This window comes from Lutra lutra, chromosome 1, assembly GCF_902655055.1.
Source record: "Lutra lutra chromosome 1, mLutLut1.2, whole genome shotgun sequence".
Classification (NCBI taxonomy): domain Eukaryota; kingdom Metazoa; phylum Chordata; class Mammalia; order Carnivora; family Mustelidae; genus Lutra; species Lutra lutra.
This window is the reverse complement of record NC_062278.1, coordinates 208,555,610-208,573,083: the sequence shown is the minus strand read 5'-3', so window position 1 is coordinate 208,573,083 and position 17,474 is coordinate 208,555,610. Positions and strand designations below refer to the sequence as shown.

At 47.7% G+C, this 17,474-nt stretch overlaps 1 protein-coding gene across 2 annotated transcripts in view; it reads right to left on the bottom strand.

Annotated features, from left to right (window-relative positions):
• PBX4 (PBX homeobox 4) overlaps positions 1-17,474 on the bottom strand; it is a 35,210-nt gene that overhangs the window by 9,864 nt on the left and 7,872 nt on the right. For both annotated transcript variants that reach the window (XM_047696200.1, XM_047696210.1), the window contains exon 2: positions 11,303-11,376. In XM_047696200.1, coding sequence (XP_047552156.1) covers positions 11,303-11,376 — 74 coding nt within the window. The remainder of the gene's footprint in view (positions 1-11,302; positions 11,377-17,474) is intronic.

Below are 17,474 nucleotides of genomic sequence, written 5' to 3'. Positions count from 1 at the left end.
CAGTGAAGGCATGTGCGTACACGCAGAGATGTGGGTGCACACGAGGGTAAGTGTGTCTATGTGTGCCACCTGTGTGTGTGTGTAACTCTGGGCTGCTGCAGGGCATGGGGCAGTCTTTCTTGTGTTTTTTTATCCAAGAGCAGGCATCTAGGAGCCTATCATGAGCTGAGTATAACACCCAGCGTTGAAGATTTTTAGAAATACACCAAACAAACAAAGAAACAAACAAAAAACAACCACGGAACTTGCCTTTCACAAATGAAAATTCTCAAATCACAGAGAATACCCAAGCCTTTCCTCATCTCTGTCTACAGGCATGTACTGGTGCAGCCTTTCTTGGAGGTGAGTTTTGAAATGCTGATTAACCATGAAAAAGTACATATCCTTTGATATCCAAATTATTGTTCTGAGAATCTGTCCTACAGGAACATTGACACCGACAGAGGCCATATTTACAGGATGCCCACTACCCATACTGATTTTGAAAAACTGAAGGCAACCACTTGGGACCCCTCTCATTCTAGAGAGCTTTTCCCCCTTCCTTTCTGTTCGCACCTTCACTTAATAAACTTCCATTTCACTACAAAACACAAAAACCAAAAATCTGAAACCATGCAGATGTCCACAAATAAGGAGACAACATGCCTGTCGTACCCCGGGCCCTGTGGTGTTAGCCAGGCAGAAGCCTTGGGGAGCTGTTATGAAAAGCAATCACGCCCTACAAGCTTTCGGTTCTTTACGACTAGACATTTTTGCAAATGTACATACATGAGTAAAAGCAAAACTTAAAAAAAAAAGTGACCCCATGCTTTGGTCCCCACCAGTTACAGCTGCAGACGTGGCTGCGAAGAGCACACATGTCTGGATGTCACTTTAGCTGCTTGCAAAGTGCGCTTTACCCTCCGCCAACGCCCTGCAGCGCAGCTCAGTCTCTCCCTCAGCACCAAGCCCCTGTTCTCCCAGGCACTGTAACTGTCCCAATTATGGTCATTAGATACTCATTACCACCGATTACAACAAGCTCATTTCTGGTAGGCTGTTCCAGAGCATCTCAGATGTGCTCCTCGGCACCCTCAGGGGCCCTCAAGTGGTGACTGGGAGGCCTCGGGGACCAGGAGCTCAGCTCAGGGACACTGTCTGCTTGAGGCATTTAGAGGAGGAGGTAGGATCTCAAATAAAGCCCCCCCCACAACCCACACCCCAGGCCAACTGCCAAGTTCCTTCTGTTCCCAACTTACCGAAGGTGATAAAAAGCCTGCTGAATCAAACAATGAAAGGAAATTGTGAATATCAACATATTACGTTTGTTTTTTAAAGAGATAATATGGAACTGTTAGGGACTGAACTGTGTCCCCCTAGTTCACCCACTGTAGCCCTAACTCCAGTGTGAGTGTATCTGGAGACAAGTTGGGAGGAGGTGATTAAGACGGAATGAGCTTGTCAGGTTGGGGCCCTCATCCTGGGACTGTGGCTTCCAAGGAGAGGAAGAGAGCCCTCCCATTCCCCCAAGCTCGGTGTGAGGGCAAGGCAAGAAGGTGGCTGTCTGCAAGGCTGGAAGTGGCCCTCACTAGGAACCGAATCACCAGGCACCTTGATCTTGGACTTCTAGCCTTCAGAACTAGAAGAAAATAAATGTTTATAGTTTAGGAACCCCCAAGCAGATTAAGACGGGAACATGATTGGTTGCTTTTATTTTTCTCTCCTTAACAGAACAAAGACATGGCTACTGGGGGAGATGGAAGGCTCAGAGGGGAAGCCTCCTTCACGCTGACTCCCCCCATCCTGCTTGCCTATCCTTTTGCCCATTCAAGAGTGCTCTTGCTTGGCAGTAAGACCATGTTCCAGCTTCCTCCTGTGTGCAGGTGGGAGGCTGGGCAGAGCCGTCTCTGGGGCCCACACTCACATGGGAGGAAGTCTAATCCATGAGTTGAGCCGCAGAGACCTCAGATGCCCCTAAACGGGCTGACCACGTGGCTGTGAATGTGTCACTCTGTGGGCTGCAGCTCCTAGCTGAGAACAGAGGTGCCCCGAGCGCCTGACGGGATGGGATGGTACAGGACAGGCCTGACGTGGAGCCTGCCAGGGTGCAGGACTTAGCAAAACACTGACCTCCCTTCCTCCCTGCTGCCCTCAATGGGCAGGGCCCTAGACCCTCAGAAGCCTGCCCCCCTCACCCACACAGTGGGGTCTCCAGCACACGCTGCCCGGATGGATGAAGCTGAGACAACCCGGAATGGAAGGACACACTGAATCCAACTGACAGGTGGCAACCAAACTGCTTTCTGACAACAGAAAGTCCAAGCCTGCTGCTGGGACCTCCAGGTTAGGGGTCTAGAGACCCAGAGTCTTGAGAACATGCTGAGCACCCAGAGTTACCCTCATCCGGTCATACCACCTCCCATATCCATCTGCCCGCAGTACTGGTCTGGAAGTGGCAGTACCAGTGTCTCTGCGGTCATGGGTGAGGATAATTATTAGGAAGAAAAGCTTGGGGACTTCCTGCTTCCAGAAACCTTGTGATGCTTTTTGATCCCTTGCTAAGGGCTAAGTGCTGGGCCTAAGCGGGGGCACTGGGGTGACAAGTGGTTGCTGCCGCCCCCAGGAAACAGCGGGGATTGGGGTGATCTCCTGACACTACAGCTTGGCAGGAACAGAGCCTCTGGGGCGGACCCAGTGCGGTCACTGAGACCTGTGCTGAGGTTGGCACTCCCATCCTCATTCTCGGGCTTGAGTTCAGTTCCCCTGACCCCAACTTCTCTTGCAGTCAAAGAAGCAAAGGTAATAAGGGAATTTAACAAGCAATTCTGGCAAAGTACTCATCCCAGCAACCAGTGCCATCTTTTGTGAGAGTGTTTCCTCCCTCACACAATGCCTCTGATGCTGGAGAACATGGAAAGGGGTGGCAGGTGGTAAATAACCTTCTATACCTGGACCCTATCTCTTGGGTCTCCCCCACATCCTTCCCTGAGGATGGACACCAATGGAGTGTGTACATGGGACCCAGGAGTCTTTTCTTAATAAGGATAATTTCACCTGATAGGCCAGTGGTTTCCCAAACTAACTCCACACTCACCTGGAGTTTACTCCAATAAACTACGCACGCCCCTCGGCTGGCTCTAGCTGCAGAGATCAGAGGATCGGCACCTTCCCACCTTATCATGGAAACTGGACTGATCCAGACTGGGTCAGTGGCAGTTGGTGGTGGTAAGGGGCAGTTTCTGAGCCTTAATGCCTGGGGACGGGAGCTGCTGCTGCTGCTGGGAACACCCCATGAAGCCCCAGGCTGGGGGCCCCAGCAATGCCCCCAGCATCTCCAACTGCAGCCCATTACAGTTCTTCCCTCCCACAGCTTGGAAAACCCCTGCCAGCCTCGCCCTTCTGGAATAGCCCTCCCTCACCCACTTTCCTGGTCCTTGCTCTGGAGGCAGAGTCCCTCCCACCAAGATCCATAAACTATAAAGAGCTGGAGAGTAACTCTTTTGGGCTTTGGGGGCCCTGAGGTTTCTTGTCACTACTGCCCAGTCACTGTTGTAGCACCAAAACAGCCCCAGACAAGAGTAAACAAATGAGCAGCTGGGTTCTGTTCCCAACACTATGGTCTAACGATCCCGGCTCCAGAATGGGCACGTCATGGAGCCTACTTTGCACCTGAGGAAGAGCCTGTAGGTGTGCAGGACCAGGTAGGCCAACACTGTTGTATCACTGACTTCAAATGCCCTTTCCTCGGGGCTCCCTCTTGATCCTTCTCTCTTCTTCTGTGGGTGAAGTACAAAGGATTTTAGCTTGTTTAGTTCAGTTCCAATCTAGATCAGGACTCCTTAAAATGTGACATCTGGTTTGTCACCTGTCCACGGAGAAGCCAACACAGACACACGTAGAAACTTTTATACCAACGTGATGGGAGTAATTTTGTCTGTTGAATCTAATGAGACTTTGGGCTTATTGTTTTGTATGTCTGCTTTATTTTCCCTTTCCTTTTCCCAGAACTTCATCTTGCATGTATCTCCCACTGGTACTGGATGGTGGTGAGCCAAACCCTCCTCAAGGCCAGAGCAGACCGAGCCCGTGTCACTGCCAGAAGCTCTGGCACGTCCCTGGGATGCTCCAGTCTCAGATCCAAGCTCTGGGGTTCCATAAGAACGGTCCAGAAGTGACCCTCTCGGGGAGTAAACCTATTTCCTTCCCAATGTTTGCAGGATTCCTGTGTCTCTGTGCATCATTATTGTCTTCAGTGTCAGGGTAGAGATGGTGCTGTCACCTGGAAAGACCCTATGGAAGATTCTTGGGTCCTGGAGATAAGAAACTGAGGGAGAGTCCTGTGTACAGTAGAAAGGCTCACTCCACAAGCTCCCATCAAGGGGATGCAGAGACACTAAATGAGGAGCAGGACCACGTTTTAGAGAAGAGTGATCCATTCCCATGGGAAGATCCACGTACTGGGGAGGCAGGCCCCTCTAACTCTGAGACCACCACTCCAGGGACATAGAAAATGTGTCAAGAACACAGGCTATGGGTGCTGTGCTGGATTTTGGGAGCAAAGGAGTTCAGGCAAGCCTTCGCAGAGGAGGAAGACCACGTTCCCTGGTCTAGGAAAGAACATTTCAACCAAGGTAACAGGGACAGGAATGGGGTTTCTGAGTTCCTGAGGGGCCCTGCATGGCAAAGGAGATGACAGACAGGTTGGGAGAGGCCTGATGGGAGAAGGGGCACCTGTACATGCAAGAGGGGGCTGGGCGATGTGAGGCAGTGGCGGAGGTGAGGGAGACCAGGACAGTGGGACGACCAGCAGGAGGCCCAGGGAAACACTGAAGGATGGTGAGAGGCAAGAATGGGAGGTGGCCTGACTCTCCCAAGAGAACCCAAGTGCCCCCTGTCCTTCAGAACTTGGCCCTGAGAAGCTCCCTGGCATCCTCCACAGCTGCTTGCTCTCCTCACCCACTCAACTTCAACATAGCTTCTCTCTGGCCTGGAGTACCAACCCATTCCTGCCTCTGAGACTCTCCCAGCAAGGAAGAGAAGATGTGCCATCAGGCAGGTAGAGGCCGACTTCTACCCACGGCCCTGAAGCTGCAGGTCTGCCTCCATTATCGTTGTGTGAAACTACCCTGCTCACTAAAGACCATCACTCACTAGTTTGCTGTCATCACCCCAGCTCCTTGGAACATGCTTGGCCTCACAGAATCATGTTCTAGAAACAGGAACTTCTGCTAAGAAATCTCTCCCAAAGGCCACCAGGCCATTTTAGGGCTACCAAACTCTCAAGGAAGACAGAGGCCCTTTCTTCAACAAACTGCTACAGAGAAGAGACCCAGGAAAAGCCACACCATTCAGAGACCTCAAGATGGGAGCTCAAAAGGAAATCACGACCTAGCCTCATTCATCCAGAGATACACGACTAACTAGTTGTCTAACTAAATGACCAGCAAATTGGAGCCAGTGGCATCTGTGTACATGTATGTGCATAAATATATGAATCATAGCCCAGAGGATTTACTTCTGCACACAGGTGCTTTCAAACTGTGTCAGTGTAAATCATCAGCGTAAATGAGTATCTGTCCATGTAAGTCATGACAGTAACCTCAAGGAGAAAAACTGCAAGTCAAAAGATTAAAAAAAGGGGGCACCTGGCTGGCTCAGTGGGTTAAGCCTCTGCCTTCGGCTCAGGTCATGATCTCAGGGTCCTGGGATCGAGCCCTGCATCGGGCTCTCTGCTCAGCGGGGAGCCTGCTTCCTCCTCCTCTCTCTGCCTGCCTCTCTGCCTACTTGTGATCTCTGTCAAATAAATAAATAAATCTTTAAAAAAAAAAAGATTAAAAAAAGGAAAGAAAAATTAATTAAAACAATACCCACTAAGGGTGCCTGGGGGGCTCAGTCAGTTAAGTGGCTGCCTTTGGCTCAGGTCACAGTCCTGGAGTCCTGGGATCAAGGACCACGTCCAGCTCCCTGCTCAGTGGAGAGCCTGCTTCTCCCTCTGCCTGCTGCTCCCCCTGCTTGTGCTCACTCACTCTTGCTCTATCTCAAATTAATAAATAAAATCCTTTAAAAAATAAATAAAATAAAAATAAAATCCTTTTTTATTTTTATTTTTTTTTAATTTTATTTATTCATTTGCCAGAGAGAGAGATCACACAGGACTGGGCCGCACTGTGGGCATAACTGTGCTCTTGGGGGCTGGCGTTCCAGGTTGGGAATCAAAAAACAAACCAGAAACAAAAGCACAAGATCATTTTAGCCAATGGCCAAACTGTAAGGAAAAACCTGACCAGGGTAATAGACTTTCCAAGAATCTGTGTCCATACGAAGGCCTTGAAGCTCCTGGCTCACTCTTCTTTGGAGGTGCGCCCACAACTAAAACCCTTCAGGTTCTTGAGCTTTTTAAAAGATTTGTATTATTTTGAAGCAATCTCCACACCCAATGTGGGGCTCAAACCTACAACCCCAGGATCAAGATCATGAATTTGCAACTGCAACAGATCCGAATGGCTGATGAGGAAGGGAAACAAAGGTAAAAATCCTGCTGAATTACCCCGGCCTGATGGCTCCTCACCAGGCCAATGAACAGTGGCCCAGAAATAACAAGATGTTCCCTTATATGATCCATTATTTACATTTACTCCTCTGAAAGGCAGCCAACTGTGCCCCTGTAGCACAGAGACGGTTCCTTGGCCTAAGAGCAAGGCTGGCCGATGCATGTCTCCAGGACTTCTCACTTCTCAGGAGACAGTAAGCACAGAACCGACCAAACCAAGGTGGCACTTAAGACCGGCGCAGGGGATAGTGACCGCGTGGAGAAGACAAAGCAGGTCCCTGAGTCAACTGCCCAAGACACCGGTAGCTTTTCAGTGCACTTCCTCTGCACACTAAGTCTAAGCTCCTTGCCCATCCACAATCCAAGATTCAATGTTTTTTTTTGTTTGTTTGTTTGGTTTTTTTTTAAGATTTTATTTATTTGACAGACAGAGATCACAAGCAGGCAGAGAGGCAGGCAGAGAGAGAGGAGGAAGCAGGCTCCCTGCTGAGCAGAGAGCAGAGAGCCCGATGCGGGGCTCGATCCCAGGACCCTGAGATCATGACCCGAGCCGAAGGCAGCGGCTTAACCCACTGAGCCACCCAGGCGCCCCCAAGATTCAATGTTTTTACAGAAGTTGGCACTCAAGTTCATTTGGAGGCAAAGCCTGACCCAACCAGCGTGTAAGAATGTTCCTGCTCTGGTGCTAAATGTCACCTTTGGAATGCAGGCTCTGCCTCAGAAGTCATCATCACAACAGGCCTAACATCCAAACAATTCTGAATTCTGTAACGCATCTAGCCCCAAGGGCTTCAGAAAGGAACTGGGCCAGTATTTGGTCCTCCCAGCTAAATCTGAAACTCTCCAAAGATGGTTTATGTTTTTCTCTTAGGATAGCTCATCTAGACGCCGAGAAGAACGGCTGTCTCAAGGGAAGGATTCAGGAGGGAGGGTGCACTCCTCGGGGTGGGGGAGTTTCCTGGCCTTCAGAGAGCTCTGCAGGCACGGACGCCCAGACATCCCTGATGTGGAAGATACGCCAGCATCCTTCCACAGGCCAGGAGACGGTGGAAGGTAGTGAGGCAGTGTTTCCAGGTCCGTCTGCCAACCCAAGGTTTACACACAGGATGGCTTTTTCTCAGGGTGACATGAACAATAGCTTTGTGTTCTAAGTCAGGCCCTAGACATAATCTTCCTGAACCTCATACAATGAACAGGATGAAAAGGATTTCAATTAATAGGTATTAGTCACCAGGAACAGTTCTTCATTCATCAAAAACCCAAGGTACATGGAACTGTGTGCCAGGGACCAGGACCGTCGTAGAACACAGCACATCCTGGCCCTGAGCTCACTGGAGGAGACAGATGGCAAAGGCCCAGAGCCCCTGTGGATGCAGTGAGAGCAGCGGGGACACGGATAGCACTTGGGGCTGGTGGGTGCGAGCTGGGAGGCATAGGAAGAGTTCCCTTTCTGAACCAGGATGGGGTGTGGAAGGGCAGCACACAGCCCAGCTGTAACCTACTGGGGTGGGACCGGCTCTCTCCAGAGGTTCACCCTGCTTATTTATAAAACAAGAGGAAAATAAGAGGCTGCCAGCAGGGTGGGGCGATACTGCCAGGAAGCTCGGGACTGCCCGACTGCAACCCAGGCTCCAACAATGCCCACTGGGCTTCAAATGGTCTGCACAGGTTTTGCCTTTACCCTAAAGGCCTGTTGCAGACTTCAGCCAGAAGGGAATGTGAGGAATGTGGGTTAACTCAAGAAGCAGACACGCTCTGTCCCTGCACGAGGAGTCCCAGGAGACCTGTCACTCAGGATCACCAATAAGGGGGTGACCCACTCCTGCCAGTGTACAGGATCAGGACCCTGAATAGTTTTCCTTAGGCTAATACTGAGTCACTCCCATCACAAGACTGGGAGACACTGAAGCAGAACTGAGATCTTGTTTACTCTCCTGCCACTCACATGCTGGACACACAGCACACCCACAGCTGCACTTCCTACAGATGAGAAAAGACGCTTGGCCGCAGTGAACTTAACAACTCAGCCAGCCCATGTGGAGCCCAGTTCATGGCAATTGCAGATGGCCTGCAATTTTCACGGCTGAGCAGTGCTGGCCCATTCCTGTGGTACCACGCCCCAAAACACATTATGCAGCCCAACACTGGAGCCATTTGGTAGAAAGGAAGCGTGAGGGAGAGGAAGAGAGAGAATCTTAAACAGGCTCCACGCCCTGCACAGAGCCCAACGTGGGGCACCAGCTCACAACAGGGAGATCATGACCTGAGCCGAAATCAAGAGTAGGACACTTAACCAACGGAGCCACCTGGGTGCCCCTTAAAAATTGTTTTTATTACTGCTTAATTCCATATTTGCATAGCTAAGTTATTGTCAGTTAAAAACCTCAGGATCCCACACATCCAAGGAGCTACGATGACAGAGCCAACCACTGGGGGCAGCAGGGAGCCCCAGAAGGGCTGCTTTTACCCAAGGCCAGGTGAGGGCTGGGCAGAGGGACAGCACACCCTAGCAAGAGCTACTGACCCCGGCTGCTCTTTTATGAGGGTGACCAACAATAGTACCAATAATAGTACTAAGGAGCATGTAATCACAGCCAGCGTCTCCAGGGCATGGACACATGCTGGTGTGGGCAGTTTCTTCCCACCCACAGGACTCCCGGGTTTGCTGTTCACTCAGTCCAGTTCATACAGAACGCAGAAGGGATGGTGTGAGGCCCTGAGGGTAAACTTGTTGAAACCTGCAAAAAGCCCAGCCTTTGTGCTTCAACCTTCCAGAGGCCATAATATCTGCTCCCCATACTTTATTTTATTTTTTTTTTAAAGATTTTATTTATTTATTTGACAGAGAGAGATCACAAGTAGGCAGAGAGGCAGGCAGAGAGAGAGGAAGGGAAGCAGGCTTCCTGCTGAGCAGCGAGCCCGATGCGGGACTCGATCCCAGGACTCTGGGATCATGACCTGAGCCAAAGGCAGCGGCTTAACCCACTGAGCCACCCAGGCGCCCCTCTGCTCCCCATACTTTAAATACGAAACGGACAAGACAGGCCATTAGACACTCAGACACCTTTGAGAGGCACCTGAGTGAGAGCACAGCAGGGGCTGTCACAGCCCTAAGGGTGCATCCATGGAGGAGGGTGAGCTGACTCTGGGTGTTGGAGCCCAAGAAAGGTGAGAAGGGCATCACATGGGAGCTGTCACAGCAGTGACCTGGTTGGGGGATGGGAGTGGGGGCTGAGGGATGAAAAGGGGTTCATATTAGGGAGGAGGATCAGGTGTACATGGGGGGCAAGGAACAACTGATTAGATAAGTAAAGGTACCAAGGATAACGGAAGCAGAAATCTAATTGTGAGGAAACATCAGATAAACCCAAATGGAGGATCCTGCCTGTGATCTTCCAGATGATCAAGGTCATGAAAGTCAAGGAAAAATGGGGCTTGTCACAGAGAGAAGACGACCAAGGGGACATGATAACTATGTGTAAGACAAGATTCTGGCCTGCATCATTTTCTATAAATTATTAGGACAACTGACAAAGCTTGAATAAGATGAGGATTCTACAGTAATGGCATATCAATGTCACTTCCTGACAATGAGTGTTATCCTGGGGGGTGGAAACCCCTGTTCGCTGGAAACACACACTCAGGTGTGCAGAGGTCATGGGCATTATGGCAGCAACCTATTCCCGGACAGAGCAGGAAGAAAATGTATGTGCACTGTTCTTGGAATATTTCCGTAAATCTGTTCATCATTTCAAAATAGAAAGTTAAACATGCACAAGTGACCTATGAAAACAAATGCACAATAAAACCTTCTTGGTTACAAAGTGCACTTGAAAGTAAAAGAATCAGGAATGAAATATAGCCCAGGCTGGCTTTTATGAGAAAGGAAAGCAGTGGTAAAGACAATAGATAAAATGCTGGCTGCTAGCTGGGCTGGGAACAATAACATGAAGATCGGCCATGAAGTATTTCTTTGAACTAATATAATACAGTTCCCCACAAATGTCAGTCCCACAAAAATGAGCGGGTCTCACCCGAAGTGTGAAGGTCACAGTTGATGAAGAAAGACTGAGGAACTGTCGCAGATCGGAGGAGACTAAGGAGATAGAATGACTAAATGCAATGTGGGAGGCTGGACCAGAAAAAGGGCATTGGCGCAAAGACTGGGGAAATCCGAATAAAGCCCGTTGTTCAGTTCAAGAAGCACTGTACCAGGGTTTATGTCCTGGTTTTGATCATTGCTCTGTGGTTCTGAAGGTGTTGACATGAGAGGAAGCTGGGAGAAGGGTACAGGAGAACGGGCTGTCCTATTTTTTTAACTTTTCTGCAAATCTAAAATTAATTCAAAATAAACTTTTGTGGTTTGTTTTTTTTTTTTTAACAAAAGGATTTACAGTGGCAGAAAGCCCTCCATGGGGATTACTTTGAATGCTTAAAACAAATAAAACAAAATCTTATTATTCTACATTTCAAATTCTATCATCTTTTCCAAAATGAATGCCACAGTACCTCTTAGGTCTTACTTAAGAACAGAGCAGCTGCTTGTTACTCACTAGCAACAGTATTTCTCCAGTTCCAAACTGCAAAATACAAGGATGTGATACACCAGAGAACAGGGCACGACCAGGCAGAAAGGCAGCATGTGAACCCTTGCTGCCAGAGAGAGATGTGACAGGCAAGACGGCCCACGACACAGGTCAGGCTGAGCTAGGACCAGAGGGGCATGTTTGTCGTGGCCCTGGACCCACCAAAAATGTCTTCTCAATGGCCTACCTGTCTTTTCCTTGATCTCACAGAGCACACTGAAGAGAGCTGGCTTCATCCGATGGCAACTCAAAGCATGCTTTCTGAAAGAGACAGAAGAGCATGTTGAGAAAGAGAAGTCATCCTGTCCACGAGAATAAAGACCCTTCACAGGGACTCTGCCAGTTCTGTTGAAAGTCAGTCTTACGAAGTTACGGTACAAAAGTATTTCAGACGAATGCCATTTTGCAAAATTCGAATGGAGCAATATACAAATACTCAAACCACTTCCCTTTATAGGTAGGGTTTTAGACAATGCAAATTTAAATAATCCAAATAACTCATCAAAAGCTAGAAACTTTCAAGGTCTGATGACTTAAAAGCTGCGTTTGCACTATTGCCCTACATGCAGAGCAGATACCCCAGTCATCCTACCCCCATGTCATGAGATGTTAATTTAGTAAGTATTTACTGAACAGCCACTATGTGCCATATACCATTCTAGGGTCACAGACACAGACAGATGAGGTTCCCACCCATGTGACAGTTAAGACGGAGGGAGAGACACCAAACACGCACACAAACAACCATGAGCTGTGGCGGGTGCTTTGTGGCAACTAACGAGAGTGCTGGCTGGAGGGCTTACTGGAGTTTGCACATCTCTGATGTGACATCAAAGATCAGAATGACAAGGAGAAGTCAGGCGGGAAAAGAGAGGCTGAAGACAATAATAATTTAGGTAGAGGAAACAGCCAGTATAAAGGCTGAGTGAAAACACTTGGTTTTTTAAGAGCCCAAGATGCTTCAGAGTAAGGGGTGAGGGAGGGAGCCATGAAGTGAAATTAGACAAGGGGGGTCCACCTCAAAGAGCCTTGTCAGTCAGGGGAAAGACTCTGGCTTTTGTTTGCCTGTGATGGGAACTGTGATCGGCAGAAGACTGGCTCCCCAAGATGTCCACGTGCTGAACCTCAGAATAAGTTACAAGGGAAAAAGGCCCCTGGAGGTGTGGTTAAAGTTAAGGGCCTTGAGATGGCGAGATGAGCCTGGATTACCCAGATGGGCCCAATCCAATCACACAAGTCCTTAAAAGTTTACAACTTCTTCCGGCTGCAGTCAGAGAGAAAGAGAGAGAGAGAGTAACATAGAGTCAGAGACACTCTGCTGCTGGCTCCAAAGATGGAGGAAGAAAGTACAAGCCAAGGAATGCAGGTGGTTTCAACAAGCTGAAAAAGGCAAGGAGATAGACTCTTCCGCTACTGCCTTCAGAAGGAAGGCAGTCCTTAGAACACCTTGATTTTAGCCCAGGGAGACCCATGTTGGACTTGTAACCTATAGAAATGGAAGGCGATATATAAATGTGTGTGTGTGTGTGTGTGTGTGTGTGTTTTAAGATTTTATTTATTTATTTGACAGACAGAGATCACAAGTAGGCAGTGAGGCAGGCAGATAGAGGAAGGGAAGCAGGCTCCCTGCTGATCAGAGAGCCTGATGCGGGGCTCGATCCCAGGACCCTGGGATCATGACCTGAGCTGAAGGCAGAGGCTTAACCCACTGAGCCACCCAGGCGCCCCAAATTTGTGTGTTTTAAGCCGCTAAGTTAGTGGTCATTTGTTACAGTGGCAACAGAAAACCATTACAGGGAGCAATGGGGATTTTACAGAGTAGTTGTCACATGGACTGATTTTTTTATTAGTGTCAATTTTTTGAGATGTAATTCACATACTATAAAGTTCACTCTTAAAAGTATACATACAATTCAGTGGCTATTAGTAAATTCAAGATGTGCAACAATCACCATTATTTTACAACACTCTCCTCACTCCTAGAAGAAACCCTGTTCCTGTAGGCAGTCATTCCCCCTTCTCCCCACTCCACCCACTGAGCAACAACTAATCCGTCTGTCTCTACAGTTTGTCTCTCCTGGACATTTCATACAAATGGAATCACACAGAATGGGGCCTTTTGGGACTGGCCCCTATCCCATAGCACCTTTTCATGGTTCTTCCAAGTTGTTGTCTACCAGTGCGTCATCCCATTTTAGGGCCATGTAATATTCCACAGTGTGGATATAATTTGTTTATCCATTTATCAATTGTGGACATTTAAGTTATTTCCACTTTGGGCTATTGTGAGTAATGCTACTATGAACATTCACGTGGAAGTATCTGTGTGAGCATGTGTCTAGGGAGAGTCGTGGAGTCACATGGCAACTCTGTAGAACTTTTCAAGGAAATGCCATACTTTTATAAAGTGGCTGCACAATATTCCATTCCCATCAGCAACTTCTGAGGGTTCCAATCTCTTCACATCCTAACCAACACTTGCCAATGTCCTTTTTATTATAGCCACACCAGGGGTGTGAGGTAGTAGCTCACTGTTGTTTTGATTTGCATTCCTCTAAAAACTAATATTCCTCTAAAAACTAATTATTTCCTGTGTTTATTGGCCATTCTTCTTTGGGGAAATGTTTATTCAAATCCTGTGCTCATTCTTTTTTTTTTTTTTTTTTTAAGATTTATTTATTTATTTATTTATTTGACAGACAGAGATTACAAGTTGGCAGAGAGGCAGGCAGAGGGAGAGAGAGGAGAAAGCAGGCTCCCCGCTGAGCAGGGAGCCCAATGCGGGGCTCGATCCCAGGACTCTGGGACCACGACCCGAGCCGAAGGCAGAGGCTTTAACCCACTGAGCCACCCAGGCGCCCTGATCTGTGCTCATTCTTTAATGGGGTTATTGGTCTTTTTATTATGGAGTTGTAAGAGTTCTTTATATATTCTGCATACCTGACTCTTACCAAATACATGATTTGCAAATCTCTTCTCCCATTATTTGAGTCCTCTTTTTACTTTCTTGATAGTGTCCTCTGAAGCACAGAAGTTTTCCATTTTATTTTTTTAAAGATTTTATTTATTTGACAGACAGAGATCTCAAGTAGGCGGAGAGGCAGGTAGAGAGAGAGGAGGAAGCAGGCTCCCTGCTGAGCAGAGAGCCTGATTGGGGGGGATCAATCCCAGGACCCTGGGATCATGACCTGAGCTGAAGGCAGAGACTTTAACCCACTAAGCCACCCAGGCACCCCAGCAGTTTTCCATTTTAATGAAATCCAGTTTATCTATTCTTTCTTTGTTGTTTGTACTTTAGGCATCATACCTAAGAAACTGTTGCTTAATTCAACATTATGAAGATTTATGCCTGTGTTTTCTTCTTCTTTTTTTTTCCCCTTAGAGGAAGCAGCAACTCTTTTTTTTTTTTTTTTCTTTTTTAAGATTTATTTATTTGCCAGAGAGAGAGTGAGAGAGAGCACAAGCTGGGGTGGTGGTGGTGGGAGGGGGTGTGCAGCAGACAGAGGGAGAAGAAAGCAGGCTCCCCACTGAGCAGGGAGCCAGACATGGGACTTGATCCCAGGACTCTGGGATCATAACCTGAGCCGAAGGCAGCTGCTTAACTGACTGAGCCACCCAGGCATCCCCTGTGTCTTCTTCTAAGAGGGTTACAGGGTTAGCTCTTACACTTAGGTATTTGATCCATTTGAGTTCATTTTTGTATATGGTGTTAAGTAAGGGTTCAAATTCATTCTTCTTCATGTGCAGATCCAGTTTTTCCAGACTATTCATTGAAGAGACTATTCCTTCCTCACTGAATAGTTTTGGCATCCCTGTAGAAAATCAATTGGCGGGTGCCTGGGTGGCTCAGTTGGTTAGGCGACTGCCTTCAGCTCAGGTCATGATTCTGGAGTCCAGGGATCGAGTCCCACATCGGGCTCCCAGGTCCACGGGGAGTCTGCTTCTCCCTCTGACCTTCTCCTCATTCATGCTCTCTCTCACTGTCTCTCTCTCAAGTAAATAAAATGTTTAAAAAAAAAAAAAAAGAAAATCAATTGGCCATATACGTATGGGTTTATTTTTGCCTTTTCAACTCTATTCCATTGATCTACTTGCCTATCTTTAAGTGAGTTGCATTTTTAAAAGATCACTGTGGCTGCTCTGAGACCAGAATGGAAGACAAGGGGTGGAACCAGGAACATAGTCTAGAGGCTACTGCAGCTAGAATAGTCCAGAAATGCTGCTGGCCTAGTTAGAGTTATGGTAATAAACATAAAAAGTAGATAGATCTTGGGGTGCCTGGCTGGCTCAGTCAGTGGAGCATGCGACTTGATTTCATCGTCCTAAATTTGAGCCTTAAGTTGGGCATGAAGCCTATTTTTTAAAAATGAAAAAAGTAGATCTTTGACTTCGGCGATGGAATCAACAGGACCTTCTGATAAAGTGTCTGGGATTTTTGGGGAAAGAGGAGATTCAAGGATAACTACTAGCTTTAGGCCTGAGCAACTAGATGAAAGGAGATACCATTAACCACTATAGGGAAGAGTAGAAGGCACGTGGTTTAGGGAAGAAGGGTCTGGAAAGCAGAGATGTGCTTTGATCAGGTTACACTTGAGATACCCACCTATGAGCTATCCAAGAGAAGGTTCATGTAGGTAGTTGGGCACATGGACAAGGACTGAAGGTTGGAGATAAGCAATATAAAGATAGGGAGTCCTGGGCATAGAGATGACACTTTAAGCCACAGGACTTGAGGACATCACTATAAGAGAGTGTAGATAGAGAGGGGTCCATATCCCAGACCAAGGCCCATGGACTTACAGAAGTCAAGAAGAAAAGGGCCTGCAGAGACTGTGACTGAACTACCAGTGAGGAGGACCCAAGAAAAAACAGTTTCAATGAGAGAAGAGCAATCTGTGAAAAATGCTTCTTGGAGGCAAAGCAAGAGAAGAACCCAGGAAAGACCTTGGACTTAGCAACATGAAGGTCACTGGTGACTCAGCAGCGGGAGGAGAAAGTTGGGAGAGAATAGGTGGGGGAGGGGACCTGGAAGCAGCAACCACAAACTCTGACTTTTTTTTTTTAAGATTTTATTTATTTATTTGACAGAGAGAGATCACAAGTAGACGGAGAGGCAGGCAGAGAGAGAGAGAGAGAGGGAAGCAGGCTCCCCGCCGAGCAGAGAGCCCGATGCGGGACTCGATCCCAGGACCCCGAGATCGCGACCCGAGCCGAAGGCAGCGGCCCAACCCACTGAGCCACCCAGGCGCCCAAACTCTGACATTTGATCACAAAGGAAAGTAAAGATATGCAGGAGGTGCTAATAGAAAAGGTGTGTATTAAGCATGTTTTTTATTTTCTGCTTTTTATTTATTTATCATGCTGACCTCATGTTCACAAGAATTATTACTTCATCACTGCTAGTCAATTGGAGCATTATGGACCTTCTTTCCTGCCTCACAGTCATGTTATTATGTCTTCCTTCCTTCCTTCCTTCCTCCTTCTTTCCCTACTTTTTCCCTTTCTTTTCCTTAAGTATTCTCTATGGCCAGCAGCATGGAGCCCAATGCAGGGCTTGAACTCATAACCCTGAGACCAAGACCTGAGCTGAGATCAAGAGTTGGACACTTACCTGACAAAACCACCCAGGCAAGTGCAAGACCCTGATGGGTGGCTTGTCCTACCCTGGATTCCTTACTCCCTCCCCTCTTCCCTTTAAAGCATTTACTATGGCTGGCTTGGGCATGAGGAAGGCTTCAACTTATTGGTTTCAGAAACTCTAGGCCCACATCATACTTGGCATACTAGCTGAGCAAAGACTCATTGAACTTAACTGAAGAAAAGGTAAAAGTTAGGTATGACAAACTGGCAGAGATGGAAACTAAAAGTCTGAGGGCAGAGCTCTGACATCTCCAGACTTAAACTGGGGCAAATAGAGAAGTCAAAATCTGGGGAGAGAACTGCTAGATTCCAGCATCAAAGAAGAGAGCAGAAGCCAAGGGAACACAGAGCTCTGCTGGGAGCCCCTCTTCTTGGTCTCTCTTCTAGGGCCAAGGACACAGTGGGTACTCATCCACTCTAGGAATGAAGAAAAGTGTTAAGGGGTTTAATAGCATAGTATAGTATAGTTAAAGGGTTTAATAGTAAGAGCAGCATGAGGAGAGAGAAGTAAGATCAAAAAAGATAAGCCAAAGGACACTAGATTTGGGCAAGAGGAAGTTATGCATGAAAGAGAAAAACTGCTTTAGAGAGAAGGAAGAACAAGAGCCTTTAACCCACTGTGGGGCTCAGTGCTCGCTTCGGCAGCACATATACTAACCCACTGGGGGGCTCAATCTGAAAGTCTCAAGACATTTCTGAAGAAGAGGTGGTAGACAGTA